Source organism: Nicotiana tomentosiformis, chromosome 6, assembly GCF_000390325.3.
Source record: "Nicotiana tomentosiformis chromosome 6, ASM39032v3, whole genome shotgun sequence".
Lineage (NCBI taxonomy): Eukaryota > Viridiplantae > Streptophyta > Magnoliopsida > Solanales > Solanaceae > Nicotiana > Nicotiana tomentosiformis.
In genome coordinates, this window is record NC_090817.1 from 119401362 (window position 1) to 119423871 (window position 22510).

Consider the following 22510-nt stretch of genomic DNA (forward strand, 5'->3'; position numbering starts at 1 on the left):
ACAAAACATGGGTATAGTGGAGATCAATAGGGTCGATTTTGCTGCATTTCAGATGACTAGTTCCGCCATGAGGTGGTGGAGAGATTATTTGTTGACTAGACCAGTTGGATCGCCTGCTCTTACTTGGGACTAGTTCTCTCAGCTCTTTCTAGAGAAGTTTCTCTCTATCACATTGAGAGAGGAACATCGCCGTCTATTCGAGCGTCTCCAGCAAGGCAGTATGACTGTTACTCAGTATGAGACCGGTTTTGTTGATTTGGCCCGTCATGCTCTTCTTCTACTTCCTATCGAGAGAGAGGGTGATGAGGTTTATTGACGGACTTTCTCAGCCTATCAGATTGCAGATGGCTAAGGAGAATGGGAGTGGGATTTCTTTTCAGGCGGCTGCCAATGTCGCCAGGTGTGTCGAGATGGTTCTTGCTCAGGGAGGTCAGGGGTCTGACAAGAGACCACGTCATTCTTGGGGGTTCCACGGTGCCTCATCTGGAGGCAGGGGTACTTTTGGTAGAGGCCATCCTCCCAGGCCATTTCATTCATCACTCCAGGCATCTCACGGTGCCTCAGGTGGTCGTGGCCCTCATATGCCTTATTCCGACATGCTAGCCTATAGTATACCACCAGCTCCTATTAGTGCACCTCCACTCCAGAGTTTTTAGGGTGGTTACTCAGGTCGACAGGGTCAGTTTCAGGTTCAGTAGTCACATCATCCGAGGTCCTGTTATACTTGTGGTGATCCGAGGCACATTGCTAGATTTTTCCCTCGGGAATCGGGCAGCTCATAACATCGGGGTTTTTGTGCCATGGTTCGGGCACCAGTTGCTGCACCACCTACTCAGCCAGCCAGAGGTAGGGGTCGGGCAGCCAGAGGTAGAGGCCAGACTGTTAGAGGTGGAGGCCAGCCAGCTAGAGGCCATCCCAGGGACGTAGTTCAGGGTGATGGGGCCCAGCCCCAGTGTTATGCTTTTCCAGCCAGGCCTGAGGCTGAGTCATCTGATGCTGTTATCACAGGTATTATTTTAGTTTGCAATAGAGATGCTTTAGTTCCATTTGATACGGGTTCTACTTATTCCTACGTGTCATCCTATTTTGCTTCATATTTGGTTGTGCCTCGTGATTCTTTGAGTGCTCCTGTGTATGTGTCCAAACCTGTTGGAGATGCTATTGTTGTAGATCATGTTTATCATTCGTGCGTGGTCACCATTGGGAGTCTTGAGACTATTGTAGATTTTCTACTTCTTGATATGGTCGATTTTGATGTTATTTTGGGTATGGATTGGCTGTCACCTTATCATGCTATATTGGATTATCATGCCAAGACGGTGACCTTAGCCTTGCTGGGGTTGCCTCTATTAGAGTAGAGGGGAACTCCTGGACATTCTACTAGCAGGGTTATTTTATATGAAGGCTCGGCGTGTGGTCGAGAAGGGGTGTCTAGCTTATTTGGCTTATGTCTGCGATTCTAGTGCAGAGGTTCCTTCCATAGATTCGGTACCAGTTGTTCGTGAGTTTCCAGAGGTGATTCCTGCAGACCTGCCGGGGATGCCACCCGACAGGGATATTGATTTCTGTATTGATTTGGCTCTGGGCACTCAGCCCATTTCCATTCCGCCATACCGTATGGCCCCATTAGAGTTGAAAGAATTGAAGGAATAATTGCAAGATTTGCTTGATAAGGGCTTCATTAGACCTAGTGTCTCGCCCTGGGGCGCACCCGTGTTGTTCGTGAAGAAGAAAGATGGATCGATGAGTATGTGTATAGATTATCAGCAGTTGAACAAAGTCACCATCAAGAACAATTATCCATTGCCGAGGATTGATGACTTATTTGATCAGCTTTAGGGTGCCAAGGCATTTTCAAAGATTGATTTGAGATCTGGCTACTATCAGTTGAGGATTAGGGCATCCGATGTCCCTAAGACAGCTTTTCGGACTCGTTACAGGCATTGTGAGTTTCTGGTGATGTCCTTTGGGTTGACAAATGCCCCAACAGCATTCATGGATTTGATGAATCGAGTGTTCAAGCCTTATTTGGACTCCTTTATGATCGTGTTTATTGATGATATCTTGATCTACTCCCATAGTCGAGAGGAGCATGAGCAGCATCACAGGATTATACTTTAGACTCTAAGAGCAGCCAATTGTATGCTAAATTTTCAAGGTACGGGTTCCTACTGGATTTAGTTGATTTCTTGGGGAACATTGTATCAGCACAGGGAATTCAAGTAGATCCTAAGAAGATTGAGGCAGTTCAGAACTGGCCTAAACCCACTTCAACTATGGAGATCAGGAGTTTCTTGGGTTTGGTGGGCTATTACCGTCGATTTGTGGAGGGGTTCTCATCTACAGCAGCCCCGTTGACCAAGTTGACCCAGAAGGGTGCCCCGTTCAGATGGTCAGACGAGTGTGAGGCGAGCTTGCAGAAGCTCAAGACTGCTTTGACTACAACGCCGGTGTTGGTGTTGGCCACAGGTTCCGGATCTTATACGATATATTGTGATGCATCTGTGTTGGGCTCAGTGTAGTATTGATGCAGGAGGGCAGGGTGATTGCATATGCGTCGCAGCAGTTGAAGGTTTATGAGAAGAATTACCATGTCCATGACTTAGAGTTGGCAGCCATTGTTCATGCGCTGAAGATTTGGAGGCACTATCTTTACGGTGTGTCGTGTGAGCTTTTCACGGATCATCGGAGCCTTCAATATTTGTTCAAGAAAAAGGATCTCAATTTTGAGGCAGAGGAAGTGGTTGGAGCTATTGAAAGACTATGATATCACCATCTTGTATCATCCCATGAAGGCCAATATAGTGGCCGACGCATTGAGTAGAAAGGCAGTGAGTATGGGCAGCCTTGCGTTCATTCCAATCGGTGAGAGGCCTCTTGCATCAGATGTTCAGACTTTGGCCAACCAGTTTGTGAGGTTGTATATTTCAGAGCCCAGCCGTGTTCTAGCTTGTACAATCACTTGGTCTTCCTTGTTTGAGCATATCGGAGATTGGCAATATAACGACCCTCATTTGTTAGTCCTTAGGGACACAATGAGGCACAGTGGTGCCAAGCAGGTTACTGTTGGAGATGACGGAGTTTTGAGGATGCAGAGTCGTGTTTGTGTGCCTAATGTGGATGGACTTTATGAGTTGATTCTTGAGGAGGCCCACAGTTCCCGGTATTTCTATTCATCCGGGCGCCGCCAAGATATATCAGGACTTGCAGCAGCATTATTGGTAGAGGAGGATGAAGAAGGATATAGTTGCATATGTAGCTCAGTGTCTAAATTATCAGCAAGTAAAGTATGAGCATCAGAGACCTGGTGGTTTGCTTAAGCAGATAGAGATTCCTGAATGGAAGTGGGAGCGTATCACTATGGATTTCGATGTTGGACTCCCACGGCCTTAGAGGAAGTTCGATACCGTTTGGGTTGTTGTGGACAGGCTGACTAAGTCTCACATTTCATTCTTGTGGCAGTTACCTATTCTTCGGAGCGATTAGCAGAGATTTACATTCGTGAGATCGTCCGTCATCACGGTGTGCCCGTGTCTATCATTTCTGATCAAGGTACGTAGTTCACCTCACACTTCTAGAGGGCAGTACAGCGTGAGTTGGGCACGCGGGTTGAGTTGAGCACAGCGTTTCATCCTCAGACGGACGGACAGTCCGAGCGCACTATTCAGATCTTAGAGGATATGCCCCGCGCATGTGTTATAGACTTCGGTTGATCGTGGCATCAGTTCTTGCCCCTTGCAGAGTTCGCCTACAACAACAGCTACCAGTTGAGCATTCAGATGGCTCCCTATGAGGCATTATACGGTAGGCGGTGCAGGTGGCCAGTTTGGCAGTTCGAGCCGGGGGAGGGGGCTCGGTTGTTGGGTACAGATCTAGTACATGATGCCTTGGATAAGGTCAATATTATTCAAGATTGACTTTGCACAGCTCAGTCTAGGTAGAAGAGTTATGCAGACCGTAGGGTTCATGATGTTGCATTCATGGTCGGAGAGAGAGTGTTGCTTCGGGTATCACCCATGAAGGGTGTAATAAGATTCGGAAGGAAGGGCAAGTTGAGCCCTAGGCATAATCAAACCTTTTAAGATTCTGGAGAGAGTGGGAGAGGTGGCTTACAGGCTTGTGTTGCCACCAAGATTATCAGCAGTTCATCCGGTGTTCCACGTGTCCATGCTCCGGAAGTATCACGGCGATCCGTCCCATGTGTTAGATTTCAGCTTTGTCCAGTTGGACAAGGATTTGACTTACGAGGAGGAGCCGATGGCTTTTCTAGCCCGGCATGTTCGACAGTTGAGGTCTATGAGTCATCCTTCAGTTCGAGTGCAGTGGAGAGGTCAACCCGTTGAGGCAGCTACTTGGGAGTCTGAGTTAGATATGCAGAGAAGATATCCACATCTTTTCACTAGTTCAAGTACTTTTCTATGTCCTTCGAGGACGAACGATTGTTTTAGAGGTGGAGAATATGATGACCTATCTGATGACCTGATAGGTCATCTCATGTTTTGAAACCTAATTCTATGGTCCGAAGCCTTAAAAATCATTTTTTTGCCTTCCTCAATTTGTGTGCGCAGTCTGGGCATCTTTCCGGAAAGCTTTAATGTTAAAAACTGATAAAAATAAGAATTTTTGCCTTGAAAATTATTTGAGTTGACTTCGGTCTACGTTTTGAGTAAACGGGCCCGGATCCGTGTTTTGACGGTCCTGGTAGGTCCGTATCGTAATTTGGGACCTGGGCATATGCCCGGAATCAAATTCCGAGGTCCCTAGCTCGAGATATAGAATTTTGATGAAACATTAAAAGTTTGAAAGTTTAATGATTTTTAGAATTGACTGATGTTTGGTCTTGTCGATACAGGGCCCGTATTTTAGTTCCGGAGCCCGGTACAGGTCCATTATTATATTTATGACTTGTTTGAGAAATTTGGTGAGAAACGAAGTTAGTTTGACGTGATTCGAACGTTCCGTTGTGAAAATAGAAGTTTTAAAGTCTTCTTGAAAATTTCATTTGATTTGGTGTCTGATTCATAGTTCTAGGCGTTATTTTGGTGTTTTGGTCAAGCGAGCGAGTTTGTATGATATTTTTGGACTTATGTGCATGTTTGCTTTGGAGCCCCGAGGGCTCGGGTGAGTTTCGGATAGGCTACGGGCATTTTGAAACGTTGAAAAATCGGGTTTTTGGCTTCAGCTGTTATCTGGTGTTTCCTTCATCTCATTCGCGGGGGTACTCTCGCGAATGCGAAAGGTAAAATGAGGAAGGATGATTTTCTTCTACACGAACGCAATAGCTAGGTCGTGAACGCGAGGCAGTGTGGGCTTACCCTTCGCGAACACGACCAGCTTCTCGCGAAGGCGAAGCTTGAGGGACTTGGGGGAGGGGTCACTCGTTCTTCTACGCGAACACGAGCACTGACTCGCGAACACGAAGGCCAGAGGGGAACAGCCTTCGCGAACGCGAAGAGGAACTCGCGAACGCGAAAGCCATTTGGGTTGCTACACATTGCGAACGCGGCAAGCCCTTCGCGAACGCGAAGAAGGCCTGACGCCCAGACCTTAAAACATTTAAAAAACAAGATTTTACCCATTTTTCATAAACTCTCCATTAGAGCTCGGCCTAGGTGCGATTTTGAAGGGAAAACTCAACACCAATTCATAGGTTTGTAGTCTTTAACTCATTTTCTTCTATTTCTATCATCACCCATTAAATTCCTAGCCCTAATCTTTGTTTTTTCATGGTAGAAAACTAGGGATTTAAGGAAGAATTGGGGGTTTTGCAAATTGGGGATTTAGATCTCAATTTGAGGTTGGATTCCGAAACTAATTATATAATCGGGCTCGGGGTGAACGGGTAAATGGATTTTGGTCCGAACCTCAGGTTTTGACCAAGCGAGCCCTGGGTCGATTTTTGACTTTTATGGGGAAAGCTTGGTGAATCTAAATTTATGTAATGTAATTGATGTTTTAGCAATATTTGATATTATTGAGTCGTTTGTGAATAGATACGAGTGGTTTGAAGGTGGATTCTAGAGGAAAAACAGTAATTGAGCATTGAGTGGCCTTTGGAGCGAGGTAAGTGTCGTGGTTAAACTTAACTTGAGGGAATAGGATTTGTTTGTCTAATTTGCTATATGTTTAACTGTTGTGGAACAACGTATATGTGAGGTAACGAGTACTTATGCATTGTGGTCGGGTTAAAGCATGCGGGCGGGGCTTGGATTCTTGCAATTATAGCTTCCTTTGTTCATGTTATCCGTGTTTAGACTATCATTGTTAAATTGATCGTTATTATCATGTTTACGGATCTTCTGGTGATAAGTGAGTATTGATTCCGAAGTTGAGGTTGATATTGTGGAACCAAATATTGAAGTAAGACTTGTACTTGTTATTCTATCTCCCTGTTGTTATTTGTTCATTGCATTATGGTAAGGGAAAGTGTTAATGCACGAAGGGTGATACCGTGCCATATTATGAGTGTTAATGCACGAAGGGTGATGTCGTGTCATATTGTGAGTGTTAATGCATGAAGGATGATGCCGTGTCATATTGTGAGTTTTAATGTATGAAGGGTGATGTCGTGCCATGTTATGAGAGTTAATGCACGAAGGGTGATGTCGTACCGTTTCTATTGATTTTATGGTGAGGTTGAGAGTAAAAGCACGAAGGGTGATGCCATGTATTTTTCCTTTACTATGTTTACTTGTTCTTATTGGTTCATAGTATATTAGTTGTTCAAGTTACCATTCTGCTGTAGTTCTCTGTCCCGTATTCCCCCTCAGCACGTTTCCCCCTCCCGATATTACCTGTCGACTTTTTTCTTGCTGTTATTTGTACATATACAGTTAGCACAGGCTTTTTATGTAGGTGTCTTGTCATAGCCTCGTCACTACTTTGTCGAGGTTAGGCTCGACACTTACCTGTACATGGGGTCGATTTTACTGATAATGCATTCTACACTTCTTGTGCAGATTTTGGTATTGGTCCTTGCTGATCGAGAGGTGCAGCAGCTCAGACTAGTTCATCGGAGACTCAAGGTAGATCTGTTGGCGTTTGCAAACCTTGAAGTCCCCGTCTATATTTTTATTTTTTTATTGTTTCTTTCATTCAAACAGTTGTATTGCTTTCAGATTTTTACTTGTAGTAAATCCTAGAAGTTAGTAAATTGTGACTCCAAACCCGGGTGGTAATAATTAATGAAGTTTTTTATATTATTCCGCACTCGCTGTATTTCATTTTAGCTTATTTATTGTTATTTACTGAATTGAATAAGGATTGGCTTAATAATTCTCTAACTTTGGCTTGCCTAGCAAGTGGAATGTCAGGCGCCATCACGGTCCCGACGGTGAAAATTTCGGGTCGTGACATGCACCTGCGGCCAAAACCTCGCAGGTGCGAACGCACCAGAACTGGAGCACCAGCAGCTCCCCCGAGTCCAATTCATTGTCCGACTCCAATCAGTTTTGCATCCGGGTGCCCCGGAATCCCGTCCAATTACACTCACACATCCAGCAACATAATACGGACTCGCTCATATGATCGAAACACCAACATAGCATTTAGAAATACGAATCGGATGCCAAGACGCATGAATCAAATTATGAAACTCAAAAACTTCTTGAAACACTTCCGCGCGTCCGATCCCTATCAAATCAACTCGGGATGACGCCAAATTTTGCGTACAAGTCACAAATCACCATACAGAACTATTCCCAGGCTCAGAATCCCAATCGGACCTCGATAACACTAAATCCTACTTTGAACCAAATTTAAAGAACTTGAAAACCTTCAATGCGCCAACTTTCAATATTAAGCGCTGAAACACTCGCGGGTCATTCAAAATCCGATTCGAACACACGCTCAAGTCCAATCATCATACGAACCTATTGGGACCGTCAAATCCCGGTTCCGAGGTTGTTTACTCAAAACATTGACTCAAGTCAAACTTAACCATTTTAAGCAATTATTAAGGAACTAAGTGTTCCGATTTCAACCCGAACCCTTCCAAACCCGAACTAACCATCCCCGCAAGTCATAAAATAGTAAAAGTATATACGGGGAATTTTAATTAGGGGAACAGAGATCTAGAAAGTAAAATAACCGGTCGGGTCGTTACAACTTTAGTTGTATTCTATAGAGCTTATGACTCTGTTCCACCTGTTTTGGGATGTGTATTGTGAGATTTTGTTTTTGGAAGGCTTTATCTATTATTCAGTTGTTTTTCAATAATTGGTTAATTTATATCTGTTCCGTTATCATTAATTGTTAGGCTTACCTAGTGGTAGAGACTAGATGCCATCACGACATCCTTTGGAGGAAAATTGGGGTCGTGACACTCAAAGTCTCAAACCACCGAATGAAACGCTAAATCTCCAAAGCGACCGGTCGGATCGTTACAAGTATAATATACGGGAAATGGTGCAATTATGTCATAGCAATATAATAATTATAGAAATACATACCCCGATGCAAAATAATTACTGTAGTAAGTGTGTTTGTTACGTTTTGTGGTTAAAAATGCACAAATAAATATTTAAGACTTCATCATTCACATTGTAAGTCTAAAAAAGAATATGAAAAGACATAAAGTAACCCTTATTCAAAAAAATACAAATGGTTGATTATATATAATAAGACTGCACCCAATCATTAAAAAAACTTCCTATAAACTACTAGAATTTTGACATACTGTATAGTATACCAACTATAATGGGGACACCAGTAAGTATATTATAGTATACCTATGGATATAATAGTAACAAAATGATCCAGTATATTAATCTGGAAGTCATGACATTTGTTCATGGGAGACACTGTAAAAAATACTGGAGCTAAAGCAAAAGTATTCAATTGATAATTACAAAATAAAAATGTGTTAGGTAAAATATTAAAGCCAATGTCATAGGCGTAATGATGAAATATTATAGGCAACTCTATCACGTAATAGCTATAATGATTATATCATGAAAACGCCAAATTTATTACGTCATACAAAGCAATGTGCATCACGTAATAGGTGAAAATCTATCATATTATACATAAAATCTAAAAAAAAAGTCAGACATAACATAAAAATCTAAACTTTAGCACATGTCGCTTGAAAATCCCGCAAAATAATACTGGATCAGAAATGAATAAACATTATCAATTCCACCATATAAAAATAAAAAAAACTGTATCAAATTACAGAAATTACAAGTTATTATAAATAAAAAAGAATTCCGCTATTTTATAATAATATAATACAATATATAGTGGATAATAGCCCTACAGAGGTCACACTTCCAGCATATTATACAGGGCCTAAAAATATTTTAATAAAAATCAACTAAAAAATATTGACAAAATTATGAGAAATAAGAACTTCAGCTAGTTGTACTGCATTACAAGGAACAAAATTTATGAACTCCAGCATATTTTACATAAAAATACAAAAGAGAAACACAAATACATGCTAAAAAATATAGACTCCAACATATTAATCTGGTTTTCAATCAACAAAATCTTTTGAAATGCAGCAAAAAATACTGCATTAGAAATGAACAAACGTCATCATAATTAGGGGTTTAAGCACCATGACACTGTATGATATTAGTTACAGTATTATACACTCTTCAAAAAATAAAAAAAAATGTTTTGTAAACCGATCACTCTATGCTACATTAGTTTCCTGCAACATAAAAAAACAACTTCTTGCTCTTTGCGTTGCGTCTCTGAAATGCAAGGTTTGTCCAATATTTTGGTGGCCTCATATTCACTAACCAGATATTCCACATGCTTCTTCTTACCATAATGGTATAATAATATTTCAATTCTGGTTAGAAGATGTCACGACCCAATTTCTCCTATAGGCCGTGATGGCGCCCAACATCGCCGCTAGGCAAGCCAATGGTGAACTAACTATGTGATTACTCTTTTTTATAGGCTTCCAAGTAATTAAATTCCATTTATTAAGAGATTTAAGAAGTAGAAAGTTTAGTAATTAAAACGGAAGCAACTTAGTGAAATCATAGATATATAAATACTCCAAAACAATAAAGTCTACTAGAGTGTGTGCCAAGACCGGGTGTCATAAGTGTATGAGCACTAGTAGAATATACAAAACTCTGACTACTGTTTGAAATAAAATAGACAGAAAATAAGTACAAAAGAAAGGCTCTAGGTGCTGCAGAACGGCTTAGGAAGCAGCTCACCACTAGGCCTCAGGGTACCGAGGATGCACGCCGGTGTGACCGCCAGATGCACCTGCCTCAGATTCTGCACTGTTAGTACAAAAGTGTAGCGTGAGTACATAAACAACATGTACCCAGTAAGTATCAAGTCTAACCTCGAAGAAGTAGTGACGAGAGGTCGACATCGGCACTTACTATGGGCTAACAACAAAGAAATACAGACGTTCTAAATAAGCATAGGTTATGTAAATAATGATAATAACTCAATAACAAGCAGGAAGTAAATAACTCTTTCACACATGGTAAGTCCCAAATAAATTTCTGTCTTATATAATTTTAGCCTCCCAAGTTAGGAATAGAAATCAAATATAAAATTACACTTTGAGTGTTATCACGTATGATTATGCCGAAGTCTTACGGCTCGGTCCAGAATAATGCGTACACTACCGAGGGTCGAGCGGCACGAACCATAGATGCATCTATCTACTGTCGAGGCGTTCGGCCCCCTCCACAAGAAGAGAGGATACTTTATAAACAATGTGTTTAAGAGCTAATACAAGGCTAATGCGCAAAGAAGCACAATTTCTATTAAAGGTTAAGTAACCCGCAAAAACTCAAGTAAGTGAAGTTCGGTCCTTTACAATTCTTTTAACAAGTTCCAATATAATATAGGCACTTTAATTAACAAGTAGGGTACAAACATTACAAGTATTTCATGATTCGGGTTCTAAACCACCCGAACATAAGCATAATTAGTAGCTACGCACGGACTCTCGTCACCTCATGCGTACGTAACCCCCGCAATTAGAAGCAAATAGCAATTTAAATTACCTATGGGATAAATTCTCTCTTACAAAGTTAGGCAAGAGACTTACCTTGTCTCAAAGCTTGCTTTCCAGCCTCAAATTCACCCTAAAGCCTCCACTAGGTGCTGAATAATTCGAAACTAGTCAAATATTGTATAAATTAATCAATAGACGCTCAAAAGTTAATGATTCAGCTATTAGAGTAATTCTCCAACCCAAATTGAAAGATTCTTAAAATTCACCCCCGGGCCCACATGCCAGAATTCTGAAAATTTTCAAAAACAGTTGTTACCCATAAACTTACGAACTCAAATATGTAATTTTCACTCAGTCCCATAACCATTTTTGTGGGTAAATCCCATTTTAATCAAAACCTAGGGTTATTCATCTAAACCCATAATTTTTTATAAATCTACATGTTTAAATCTACTCTTAATCTATGTATTTAACTTATACTGGATAGAAATTACTTACCTCAAATAGCTAGGTGAAAATCTGTCACGACCCAAAATCAATCGTGGTGAAGGCGCCTATCGTGGAACTAGGAAAGCCTACTACTCAACTAGTTTAACCAAATAAAAGCTTTGAAAATTAAACGGAAGCAGTTAATATTTAAGAAATCATTTAAAAACCGAAATAAAACAACAACACAATACGAATCCCTCCCAAAAATCGGGGTGTCACTGAGTACATGAGCATCTATGTCAGAATACACTCTACTACAATGTCTAAGGAGTAAAAACTGAAGTACAAATAAAGATAATGAGGGAGAGTCAAGGCCTGCGAGCACTATGCAACTACCTCGATAGTCTACGAGATCCTGTCTTCTGAATCAGCAGCTGCCGTAACCGAAAGTACCTGGATCTGCATATGAGGTGCAGGGTGTAGCGTGAGTACAACTAACTCAGTAAGTAACAAACCCAAACTGTGGCTGAAAGCAGTGACGAACTCAACCAGCACAGTTCAATACAGAAAATAACAGTGCAGAAATGTAGACATGCTTTCAAGTTCAATAGATATCTTAAAACAGAAAAATGGATCAAATTTGAATGATATGAAAAATATACTCCTCTACTTCTACCATTCCAATGCACATGCTGTATGCGATGCACCATGCTGACAGCCTCATGTGCTCACACTCTCAAATGCTCAATCGCTCGGTACTGTATATGGCCTAAATGACCTAGGGAAGATCCATCCTGGAATATATACATTACTAACCATCAGTAACCCAGTACCGAGTAGGGCAAATCCAGCCCGTGGAGAAGATCCATCTCCAGGTATAAAATACTTCGGACAAGATCCATGTCCAGGGAAGATCCATCCCTCAATAATATCAACCGCGCTCACTAGGGGTGTGTGCAGACTCCGGAGGAGCTCCTTCAGCCCAAGCGCTATCATAAATCAGTATAACCGCTGCGGCGTGCAGCCCCATCCCCGAAATGTCATTCATAATCAGGCCCTCGGCCTCACTCAGTCATCAACCTCTCCAGTCTCTCTCTCACTGGCTCACAATGTCATGATACTAGCCCGAAAATAAATGATATGATATATCTATAATTAACAATAGAGACTGAGATATGATATAAAATGAATGAATATGACTGAGTACGAAATATCAATGAAATAATTAAGACAACAACAAGAAACGACCACTATGGGTCCCAATAGTATCGGCATAAAGCCTAAACATGATATCTAGTATGAGTGACAGCTCAATTACTTTATCACATGATGAAATCACGGATATCAACAAGATAGAACCACTAGACAGTGTCGTGGAATCCACCAGGTCATAATTCTCACGGTGCACGCTCACACACCCGTTACTTGGCATGTGCGTCACCTCAATGCCAATCATATAATACATAATTCGGGGTTTCGAACCCTCAGAACTAAGTTTGAAAGTGTTACTTACCTCAATTCGGGCTAAACTCTACTTCGAAATTCCCTTGCCCCTCAAATCGGTCTCCAAACATCCCAAATCTAGCCACAAGCAGTACAATACAATCAATATAGGCTAAAGGAATCAATTCCACAAGAAAATACGAAATTATAGCCAAAATCCGAAATCGGTCCAAAATCGGCCCCCGAGTCCACGTCTCGAAATGTGACAAAAGTCACAAAATCCGAAATCCCATTCACTCACGAGTCTAACCATATCAAACTTACTCAAATCCGATCACAAAATCCCATTCAAAACCTCAAAAATCTAGCCCAAAAACTCTTCCTTATTTTCCCCAATTTTTCCACCCCAAATCATAGGGTCCAGCACTTGGTAGCAGAATGTTTCCATCTAACTTGATTGTTACTTTTTTGCAGGTTGTAGATTTGGACTCAGTTTTTTAATGCATCAGAATGGATTGTTTAAGCTGCATCTAAGAAAGAGCTATTTCATAATCTGGAAGTTAAATATGGAAAGAATTCATAATTGGGTCGAGTGGCAGCATGCATTGGCAACAACAAAACTGGAGATCTTATGGAGAGCAAGTTCGACCTCCAATGTCCATTGGCAACAACACATCTGTAGACCAACCTCTTTTCTTATTCAAATCAATCAACCATCCAAAGATAAATCCATATTTTTGAAGTATCTGCAGATCGTGATTCTTTCAATCTATTGCCACTGTACACTACACCCTGTACCAAGTTAAATTGGTGGAGATCAAGTAGGACTCGAGCAGAGTTTGAGAACCTGGAAACCACAACAATATGGAACAGTACAGTTGATGTTAATGGCTGGATGTCTCTTGTTTTGTCATTTCCCAGTGATATTACCAGGTTAAAATGCTCAGTCTGGGTGTTGGTCAACAAGTTACAACATCAATTCTTGGCTTGGACAATTCTCTGATATATCTACACAGACAGTTATCACATGCCCTTAGCTTGACTACTGTGTAATGTTTGTGGGGTGTTAGACTATTTCTCAGTGGTATTAGCATGGTATCATGCTTATTCTGGGGGTGGTTTAACATAATACAACACTATGGAGTTAAGCAGGCATCTCATAGGGTCCAACATGAGTTCAAAAGCCCCAAGTTCACAATGTCCAAAATGCTTTGCTTTACAACTACTGGATTTAAACATACCTACTCCTTTGGATTGCAACAAATGGCACCTGGCGAGAGCTTTGTAGGTGCTACAACAAATTGTTGGCAACTAGTGTGTGCATTCATGGTCGTCAGCAACAATTAGACGTTTCAAATTACTAGCCTTGTATTTTTCCATCTTTCATTACGCTACTGCTACATTGTATTTGGTAGCAATAGCCATTGGATTTCTTTGTCGTATTATTTTTTTTGTAGTTTACTTGAACATGTTGTAACTTTGACCCAATTTGGGACTTATTCAATAGATTAGTTGCTAGGTTAATAACCTAGTAGTATATTTTTTAAAAAGAATGGTAGAATTAAAGGCATAATCATGAAAATTAACCAAAACTAGATAGAAATCACTTACCCTAAACACCCACGTGAAAATCCCTACAAAAATCGCCTTCTACCGAGCTCCCAAATCAATTTTGTGATATGAACTTGAAACCCTCGATTTTGAATCTTTCATTTTGTCCAGGTACGCCTCCTTCGCAAACGCGGAAGCACCCTCGCATTCGCGAAGCACAAGTTGCCTCTGACCAAAAATCCCTTCTACGCGAACGCGATCAACCACTCGCGAATGTGAACCTTCACTGACCCCTCTCATCGCGAACACGGTCTCACCCTCGCGAACGCGTAGACCAATAGCACGGGGTCCCCGGCTGCCTCTTTTCTTCTTCGCGAACACGTCCCCCATCTGATGCACTCTCAGTCCAAACCTTCATGAACGCGTCCTCTTCTTAGGGAACACGAAGGACAAACCTTCCTCAGCTACCAGATGCCCTTCGTGAATGCGAGGCCACTCTCATGAACGTGTAAGAGGAAACCAGAACAATTACCCCAACAGTATTCAGCCATCAAGCCAAGTCCAAAAATGATCCGCCAACCATCCGAAACTCACCCGGAACCTAAACCAAACATACCATCAAGTCCCAAAACACGACACGAACTTAGTCAAACCCTCAAATCACCTCAAACAACATCAAAAATACGAATTGAATATGTATTCAAGCCTAATGAACTTTGAAATTTTCAAATTCTACAAACGACGTCAAAACCTATCAAATCTAGTCCGATTGACCTCAAATTTTGCACACAAGTCACAAATGACACCATAAACCTACTCCAACTTCCGAAATCGGAATCTGACCCCTATATCAAAAAGTCCACTCCCGGTCAAACTTTTCAAAATTCCAACTTTCGCCATTTCAAGCCTAATTCTACTACGGACCTCCAAATCACAATCCAGACTCGCCCCTAAGTCCAAAATTACCCAACGGAGCTAACGGAACCATCAAAATTCAAATCCGAGGTCGTTTACACATAAGTCAATATCCAGTCAATTTTTCCAACTTAAGCTTTCCAATATGATAAGTCAACTTCCAGTCAACTTTTCAAATCCGAGGTCATTTCTCAATTCATTCCGAAAAATCTCCGGACTCAAACCAACTAACGAGATAAGTCATATAACAGCTATAAAGCACAAATGGAGCAGTAAATGGGGGAATGTGACTACAACTCTCGAAACGACTGGTCGGGTCGTTATATGCTCCTCCTCTTAAACAAACGTTCGTCCTTGAACGGGTATAAAAACATATCTGGAGTCTCAAATAGGCATGGATATATGCTTCGCATCTCCCGCTCGGTCTCCCAAGTAGCCTCCTCGACGGGCTGACCACTCTACTGCACCTTCACTGAAGCTATATCCTTTGACCTCAACTTTCGAACCTGTCGATCCAAAATGGCCACCGACTCCACATCATAAGTCAAATCACCATCCAACTGAACCATGCTGAAATCCAAAACATGAGACGGATCGCCGATATACTTCCGGAGCATAGAAACATGAAATACTGGATGCACACTCGACAAGCTATGTGGCAAGGAAAGCTTGTAAGCCACCTCCCCAATCCTCTGAAGTACCTCAAAAGGCCCAATGAACCGATGGCTCAACTTGCCCTTCTTCCCCAACCTTATAACACCCTTCATGGGTGAAACCTTCAGTAGAACCTTCTCCCCAACCATGTAAGCAACATCACGAACCTTCCTGTCGGCATAACTCTTCTGTCTGGACTGCGCCGTGCGAAGCCGCTCCTGTATCAATTTAACCTTGTCCAATGCATCCTAAACCAAGTCTGTACCCAAAAGCCTAGCCTTACCGGGCTCAAACCAGTCCACCAGAGATCTACACCGCCTCCCATACAAAGCCTCATACAGGGCCATCTGGATGCTCGACTGATATCTGTTGTTGTAAGCAAACTCCGCGAGTGGCAAAAAATGATCCCAAGAACCCCCGAAATCGGTGACACAAGTGCGTAGCATTTCCTCCAATATCTGAATAGTTCACTCGAGCTGTCAGTCCATCTGAGGGTGAAGTGATGTGCTCAACTCAGCCTGGGTGCAAAACTCTCGCTGCACGGCTCTCCAAAAATTCGATGTAAATTGTGTGTCTCTATGTGAAATGATGGAAACTGGTACACCGTGAAGGCGAACAATCTCTCGGATGTAAATCTCAGCCAACCGCTCCGAAGAATAGGTAGTACCAATTGAAATGAAGTGCGCGGACTTGGTCAGCTGATCCACAATCACCCAAATAGCATCGAACTTCCTCAAAATCTTTGGGAATCCAACTACAAAATCCATGGTGATCCGCTCCCATTTCCACTTTGGAATCTCTACCCTCTGAAGCAATCCACCCGGTCTCTGATGCTTATACTTCACCTGCTGACAGTTAAGGCACCGAGCTACAAATCCCATTACATCCTTCTTCATTCTAATCTACAAATAGTGCTACCTCAAGTCCTGATACATCTTTGTAGCACCCGGATGAATGGAATACCGCGAACTGTGGGCCTCCTCAAGAATCAACTCAGGTAGCCCATCCACATTGGGCACACAAATCTGACCCTGCATTCTCAATACCCCATCATCCCCAATAGTCACATCTCTTGCATCACAGTGTTGAACCGTGTCCTTAAGGACAAGCAAACGGTGATCATCATACTGGCGCTCTTTGATGCTATCATATAAGGAAGACCGAGAAACCACACAAGCTAGAACCCGACTGGGCTCCGAAATATCCAATCTCATGAACTGGTTGGCCAAAGCCTGAACATCAACTGCAAGAGGTCTCTCCTCAATGGGAATGAATGCAAGACTACCCATACTCACCGCCTTTCTACTCAAGGCATCGGCCACCACATTGGTCTTCCCGGGATGATACAGAATGGTGATATCGTAGTATTTTAGCAGCTCCAACCATCTTTGCTGACTCAAATTTAGATGCCTTTTGTTTGAACAAGTGTTGGAGACTCCGATGATCCGTAAACACCTCACAAGACACACCGTAGAGATAATGACTCCAAATATTCAATGCATGAACCATGGCAGCTAACTCCAAATCATGAACAGTGTAGTCCTTCTCATTAGGCTTTAATTGGCGTGAACCATAAGAAATCACTCTTCCCTCCTGCATCAACAGACACCCAATGTCAATCCGAGAAGCATAACAATACACTGTATAAGAGCCTGAAGCTGACGGCAAAACTAGAACTGGAACTGTGGTCAAGGTAGTCTTGAGCTTCTGAAAACTCTCCTCACACTCATCCGACCACCTGAAAGGAGCACCATTTTGGGTCAGTTTGGTCAAGGGGATGCAATAGATGAGAAACCCTCCACAAAGTGACGATAATAACCGGCCAAATTGATAAAGCTCCAAATCTCCGTAGCTGAGGACGGTCTGGGCCAACTTTGAACCGCCTCTATCTTCTTCGGATCGACTTGAATACCCTCACTAGACACCACGTGCCCCAAGAATGCCACTAAACTGAGCCAAAACTCACACTTGGAGAACTTGGCATAAAGCTTTTCCTCCTTCAACCATTGCAACACAATCCTCAAATGCTCGACATGCTCCTCCTAGCTACGAGAGTACACCAGGATGTCATCAATGAACATTATGACAAATGAGTCGAGATAAGGCTGAAACACACTGTTCATCGGATGCATGAATGCCGTTAGGGCATTGGTCAACCCAAAAGACATTATAAGAAACTCATAATGACCATAACGGGTCCTGAAGGCTGTCTTTAGAATATTCGAGTCCCCGATCTTCAACTGGTGATACCCAGACCTCAAATCAATCTTGGAGAACACCCTTGCTCCCTGAAGCTGGTCAAACATATCATCAATACTCGGCAAAGGATACTTGTTCTTGATTATAACTTTGTTCAACTGCCTATAATCAATGCACAATCTCATAGTACCATACTTCTTCTTCACAAATAATAACGGTGCACCCCAAGGTGATACACTAGGCCTAATAAACCCCTTATCAAGGAGTTCTTGAAGTTGCTCCTTCAATTCCTTCAACTTAGCTGGTGCCATATGATATAGTGGAATAGAAATGGGTTGAGTGCCCTGCACCAAGTCAATACTGAAGTCAATATCCCTATCGGGCGGCATGCCCGGCATGTCTGCAGGAAACACATTCGAAAATTCCCGCACCACCGGAACAGAATCAATAGTAGGAGCATCGGCACTAACATCCCTCACAAAGGACAAATAAGATTAAAAAAACCCTTCCCAACTATCCGCTGGGCCTTCAAATACGAAATCACCCTACCGGGAACATAGTCTAGAGAACCTCTCCACTCAATCCTCGGTAATCCCGGCATCGCCAATGTCACAACCTTAGCATGACAATCTAGAATAACATAACATGGAGACAAACAATCCATACCCAAGATCACGTCAAAATCAACCATGCTAAGTAGTAAGAGATCAACTCTAGTATCCAGGCTCACAATGTTCACTACACACGACTGATATACACGGTCCACAATGATAGTATCGCCCACCGGTGTAGAGACATGTACAGATGAAACTAAGGATGAGCGAAATATCCAAATAGTACTCCTCTACTGAGCTAGACCTCCCGTAAGGCAGGGACAATACCTCTTGATGTGACCCATATCTCCACACTCAAAACAACCCCTCCCTGCAAATGGCGGTGGGGACTGGAGGGAGCCCCGAGCACCAAAATACCTGCTAGAAGATCTCGGTGCCGATGAGCCCTGAACTAAAGGTGCATGGGACGAGCTTTGAGCTGGTAGGGCATTGACAGATGATTGGACCTAATGATAACTATATGAACCATGGCAGGATGATGCACCACGGTAAACTGTACGACCCCTCTGAGCATACCTGTAAGGACGACCCTTGCCATGGTAAAATTGACCCCCTGAAGCAACACCGTTGAAATCACTTGGTCCACGAGGCCTCTTGGTCTCCCTCTCTCCATGCTCCTGGCTACGAACTATCTCTATCTGCCGAGCAATATGGACTACCTCATCGAAAGTAGCACTAGATACCCTATCTCTATCATAAGCAACTGCAACTGATATGTGAGGCCATCAATGAACCTCCTAATCCTCTCCCTATCAGTGGGAACTAGCCAAACTGCGTGACGAGCCAACTCAGAAAACCTCATCTCGTACTGCATCATAGACATACCATCTTGACGAAGCTGCTCAAACTATCTACGCACCTCCTCTCTGCGAGACTGCGGAACAAACTTCTCCAAGAATAGAACGGAGAACTCCGTCCATATAAGTGGTGCTGCACCGACCGACCTGCGCCTCTCATAAGCCTCCCACCACCTGAAGGCAACCCTAAAAAATTGAAAAGTAGTGAACAAGACCCCACTGGTCTCCAGAATACCTGCTGTCCGAAGCATCCGCCCGCACCTATCTAGAAAGCCTTGAGCATCCTCTGACTTAGTACCACTAAATGTTGGAGGTCGAAGCCTTCCAAATCTATCAAGCCTCCTCTGCTCATCGTCTACCATAACGGGGACTAGCAGCTGTAGCCGGCTGGGCTGGTAATACCCCCGGTATCTAAAGTCACTGCACTACCTGATCTGGAGTTCGGGCAATAGGGGTATGAGTACCCTTCCCCCCAGCCTAAGCCGAAACCACCTGAGCAAGGCCAGTGCAAACTATCAGAATCTGAGATAAGGCCTCCTAAAGGCCTGGACTCACAATGGGCACAACTAGTGCCTGAGCTGGTCCCACAGGCTCGTCCACAACTAGAACTTTCTCATGAACTGAGGCAACCGGTGTATCTGCAGGTGCTGCCCTTGCTGTTGTGCGAGATGCACCTCTGCCCCTCTCGCGACCTCTACCCCGACCTCGGCCTCTTGCGGCCCTAGCTGGTGGTACTGGTGGATGTCCATCCTGCCCAGTAGTACGTGTTCTCACCATCTGTGAGAGAATAGAATAGCAAAAGTTTAGTTACCGGAATCAACAAATCCGCACGACAAGAATACAAGAATGTGTAATTTCTTAAGGGTTCGGCAGCCTCTCGAAGATAAGTATAGACGTCTCAGTACTAATCCGTAAGACTCTACTAAACCTGCTCATGACTCGTGAGACTTATGTAACCTAGGCTCGGATACCAACTTGTCACGACCCAAAACCAACCATCGTGATGGCGACTATCGTGGAACTAGGCAAGCCAACTACTCAACCAGTTCAACCAAATAAAAGCTTTGAAAATTAAACGGAAGCAGTTAATATTTAAGAAGCCATTTAAAAACCGAAATAAAACCACAACGCTATACGAATCCCTCCCAAAAATCGGGGTGTCACCAAGTACATGAGCATCTATGTTAGAATACAGTCTATTACAATGTCTAAGGAGTAAAAACAGAAGTACAAATAAAGATAATGAGGGAGAGTCAAGGCCTGCGAATGCCATGCATCTACCTCGATAGTCTCCGAGATCCTGTCTCCTCAATCAGCAGCCAACGTAACCGGAAGTAACTAGATCGGCACATGAGGTACAGGGTGTAGCGTGAGTACAACCAACTCAGTAAGTAACAAACCCAATCTGTGGGCTGAAAGTAGTGAAGAACTCTACCAGCACAGTTCAATATAGAAAATAACAGTGTAGAAATGTAGACATGCTTTCAAGTTCAATAGATATCTTAAAACAGAAAAATGGATCAAATTTGAATGATATGAAAAATATACTCCTTTACTTCTACCATTCCAATGCACATATTGTATGCGATGCACCATGCTAGCATCCTCATGTGCTCACACTCTCAAATGCTCAATCGTTTGGTATTGTATATGGCCCAAACGGCCCAGGGAAGATCCATCCCAAAATATATACATCACTGACCATTAGTCACCCGATACCGAGTAGGGAAAATCCAGCCCGTGGAGAAGATCCATCTCCAGGTATAAAATGCTTCGGACAAGATCCATGTCCAGGGAAGATCCATCCCTTAATAATATCAACCGCGCTCACTGGGGTGTGTGCAGACTACGGAGGGGCTCCTTCAGCCCAAACGCTATCATAAATCAGTATAACCGTTGCGGCGTGCAGCCCGATCCCCTAAATGTCACTCATAATCAGGCCCTCGGTCTCACTCAGTCATCAACCTCTCCAGTCTCTCTCACGGGCTTACAATGTCATGATACTAGCCCGAAAAAAATGATATGATATATCTATAATTAACAACATAGTTTGAGAAATGATATGAACTGAATGAATATGACTGAGTACGAAATATCAATAAAATTAGTAAGACAACAGCAAGAAACGACCACCATGGGTCCTAACAGTATTGGCATAAAACCTAAACATGATATCTAGCATGAGTGACGGCTCAATTACTTTATCACATGATGAAAGCACGGATATCAACAAGATAGAACCACTAGAAAGTGCCTTGGAATCCACTAGGTCACAATTCTCACGGTGCACGCCCGCACACCCGTCACTTAGCATGTGCGTCACCTCAATACCAATCACATGGCATATAATTCGGGGTTTCGAACCCTCAGAACCAAGTTTGAAAGTGTTACTTATCTCAATTCGGGCTAAACTCTACTCCAAAATGCCCTTGCCCCTCAGATCGCTCTCCAAACGTCCCGAATCTAGCCACAAGCAGTACAATACAATCAATATAGGCTAAAGGAATCAATTTCATAAGAAAATACAAAATTATAGCCCAAATCCGAAATCGGTCGAAACCCGGCCCCCGGTCTCACGTCTCGAAATCTGATAAAAGTCATAAAATCTGAAAGCCCATTCACTCACGAGTCTAACCATACCAAATTTAACTCAAATCTTATCACAAAATCCCATTCAAAACCTCAAAAATCTAGCCTAAGAACTCTTCCTTATTTTCCCCAATTTTTCCACGCCAAATCACAAATATAATGGTAGAATTAAAGGCATAATCATGGAAATTAACCAAAACTAGATAGAAATCACTTACACCAAACATCCACGTGAAAATCCCTCCAAAAATCGCCTTCTACCGAGCTCCCAAATCAATTTTGTGATATGAACTCGAAAGCCTCGATTTTGAATCTTTTATTCGGCACAGGTACGCCTCCTTCGCGAACGCGGAAGCACCCTTGCGTTCGCAAAGCAC

General features: G+C 42.7%; 1 protein-coding gene across 1 annotated transcript; it reads right to left on the reverse strand.

Moving 5' to 3' along the window:
• Positions 1 to 13519: 13519 nt before the first annotated feature.
• LOC138894657 (uncharacterized) lies at positions 13520 to 19906 on the reverse strand. The gene is made up of 4 exons (XM_070179374.1): positions 19607 to 19906; positions 19482 to 19555; positions 19264 to 19437; positions 13520 to 13661 (listed from the first exon to the last, which is right to left on the reverse strand). Exons 1-4 carry the CDS (start codon positions 19904 to 19906, stop codon positions 13520 to 13522), a joined length of 690 nt encoding a protein of 229 aa, XP_070035475.1.
• Between the last annotated feature and the right edge of the window lie 2604 nt (positions 19907 to 22510).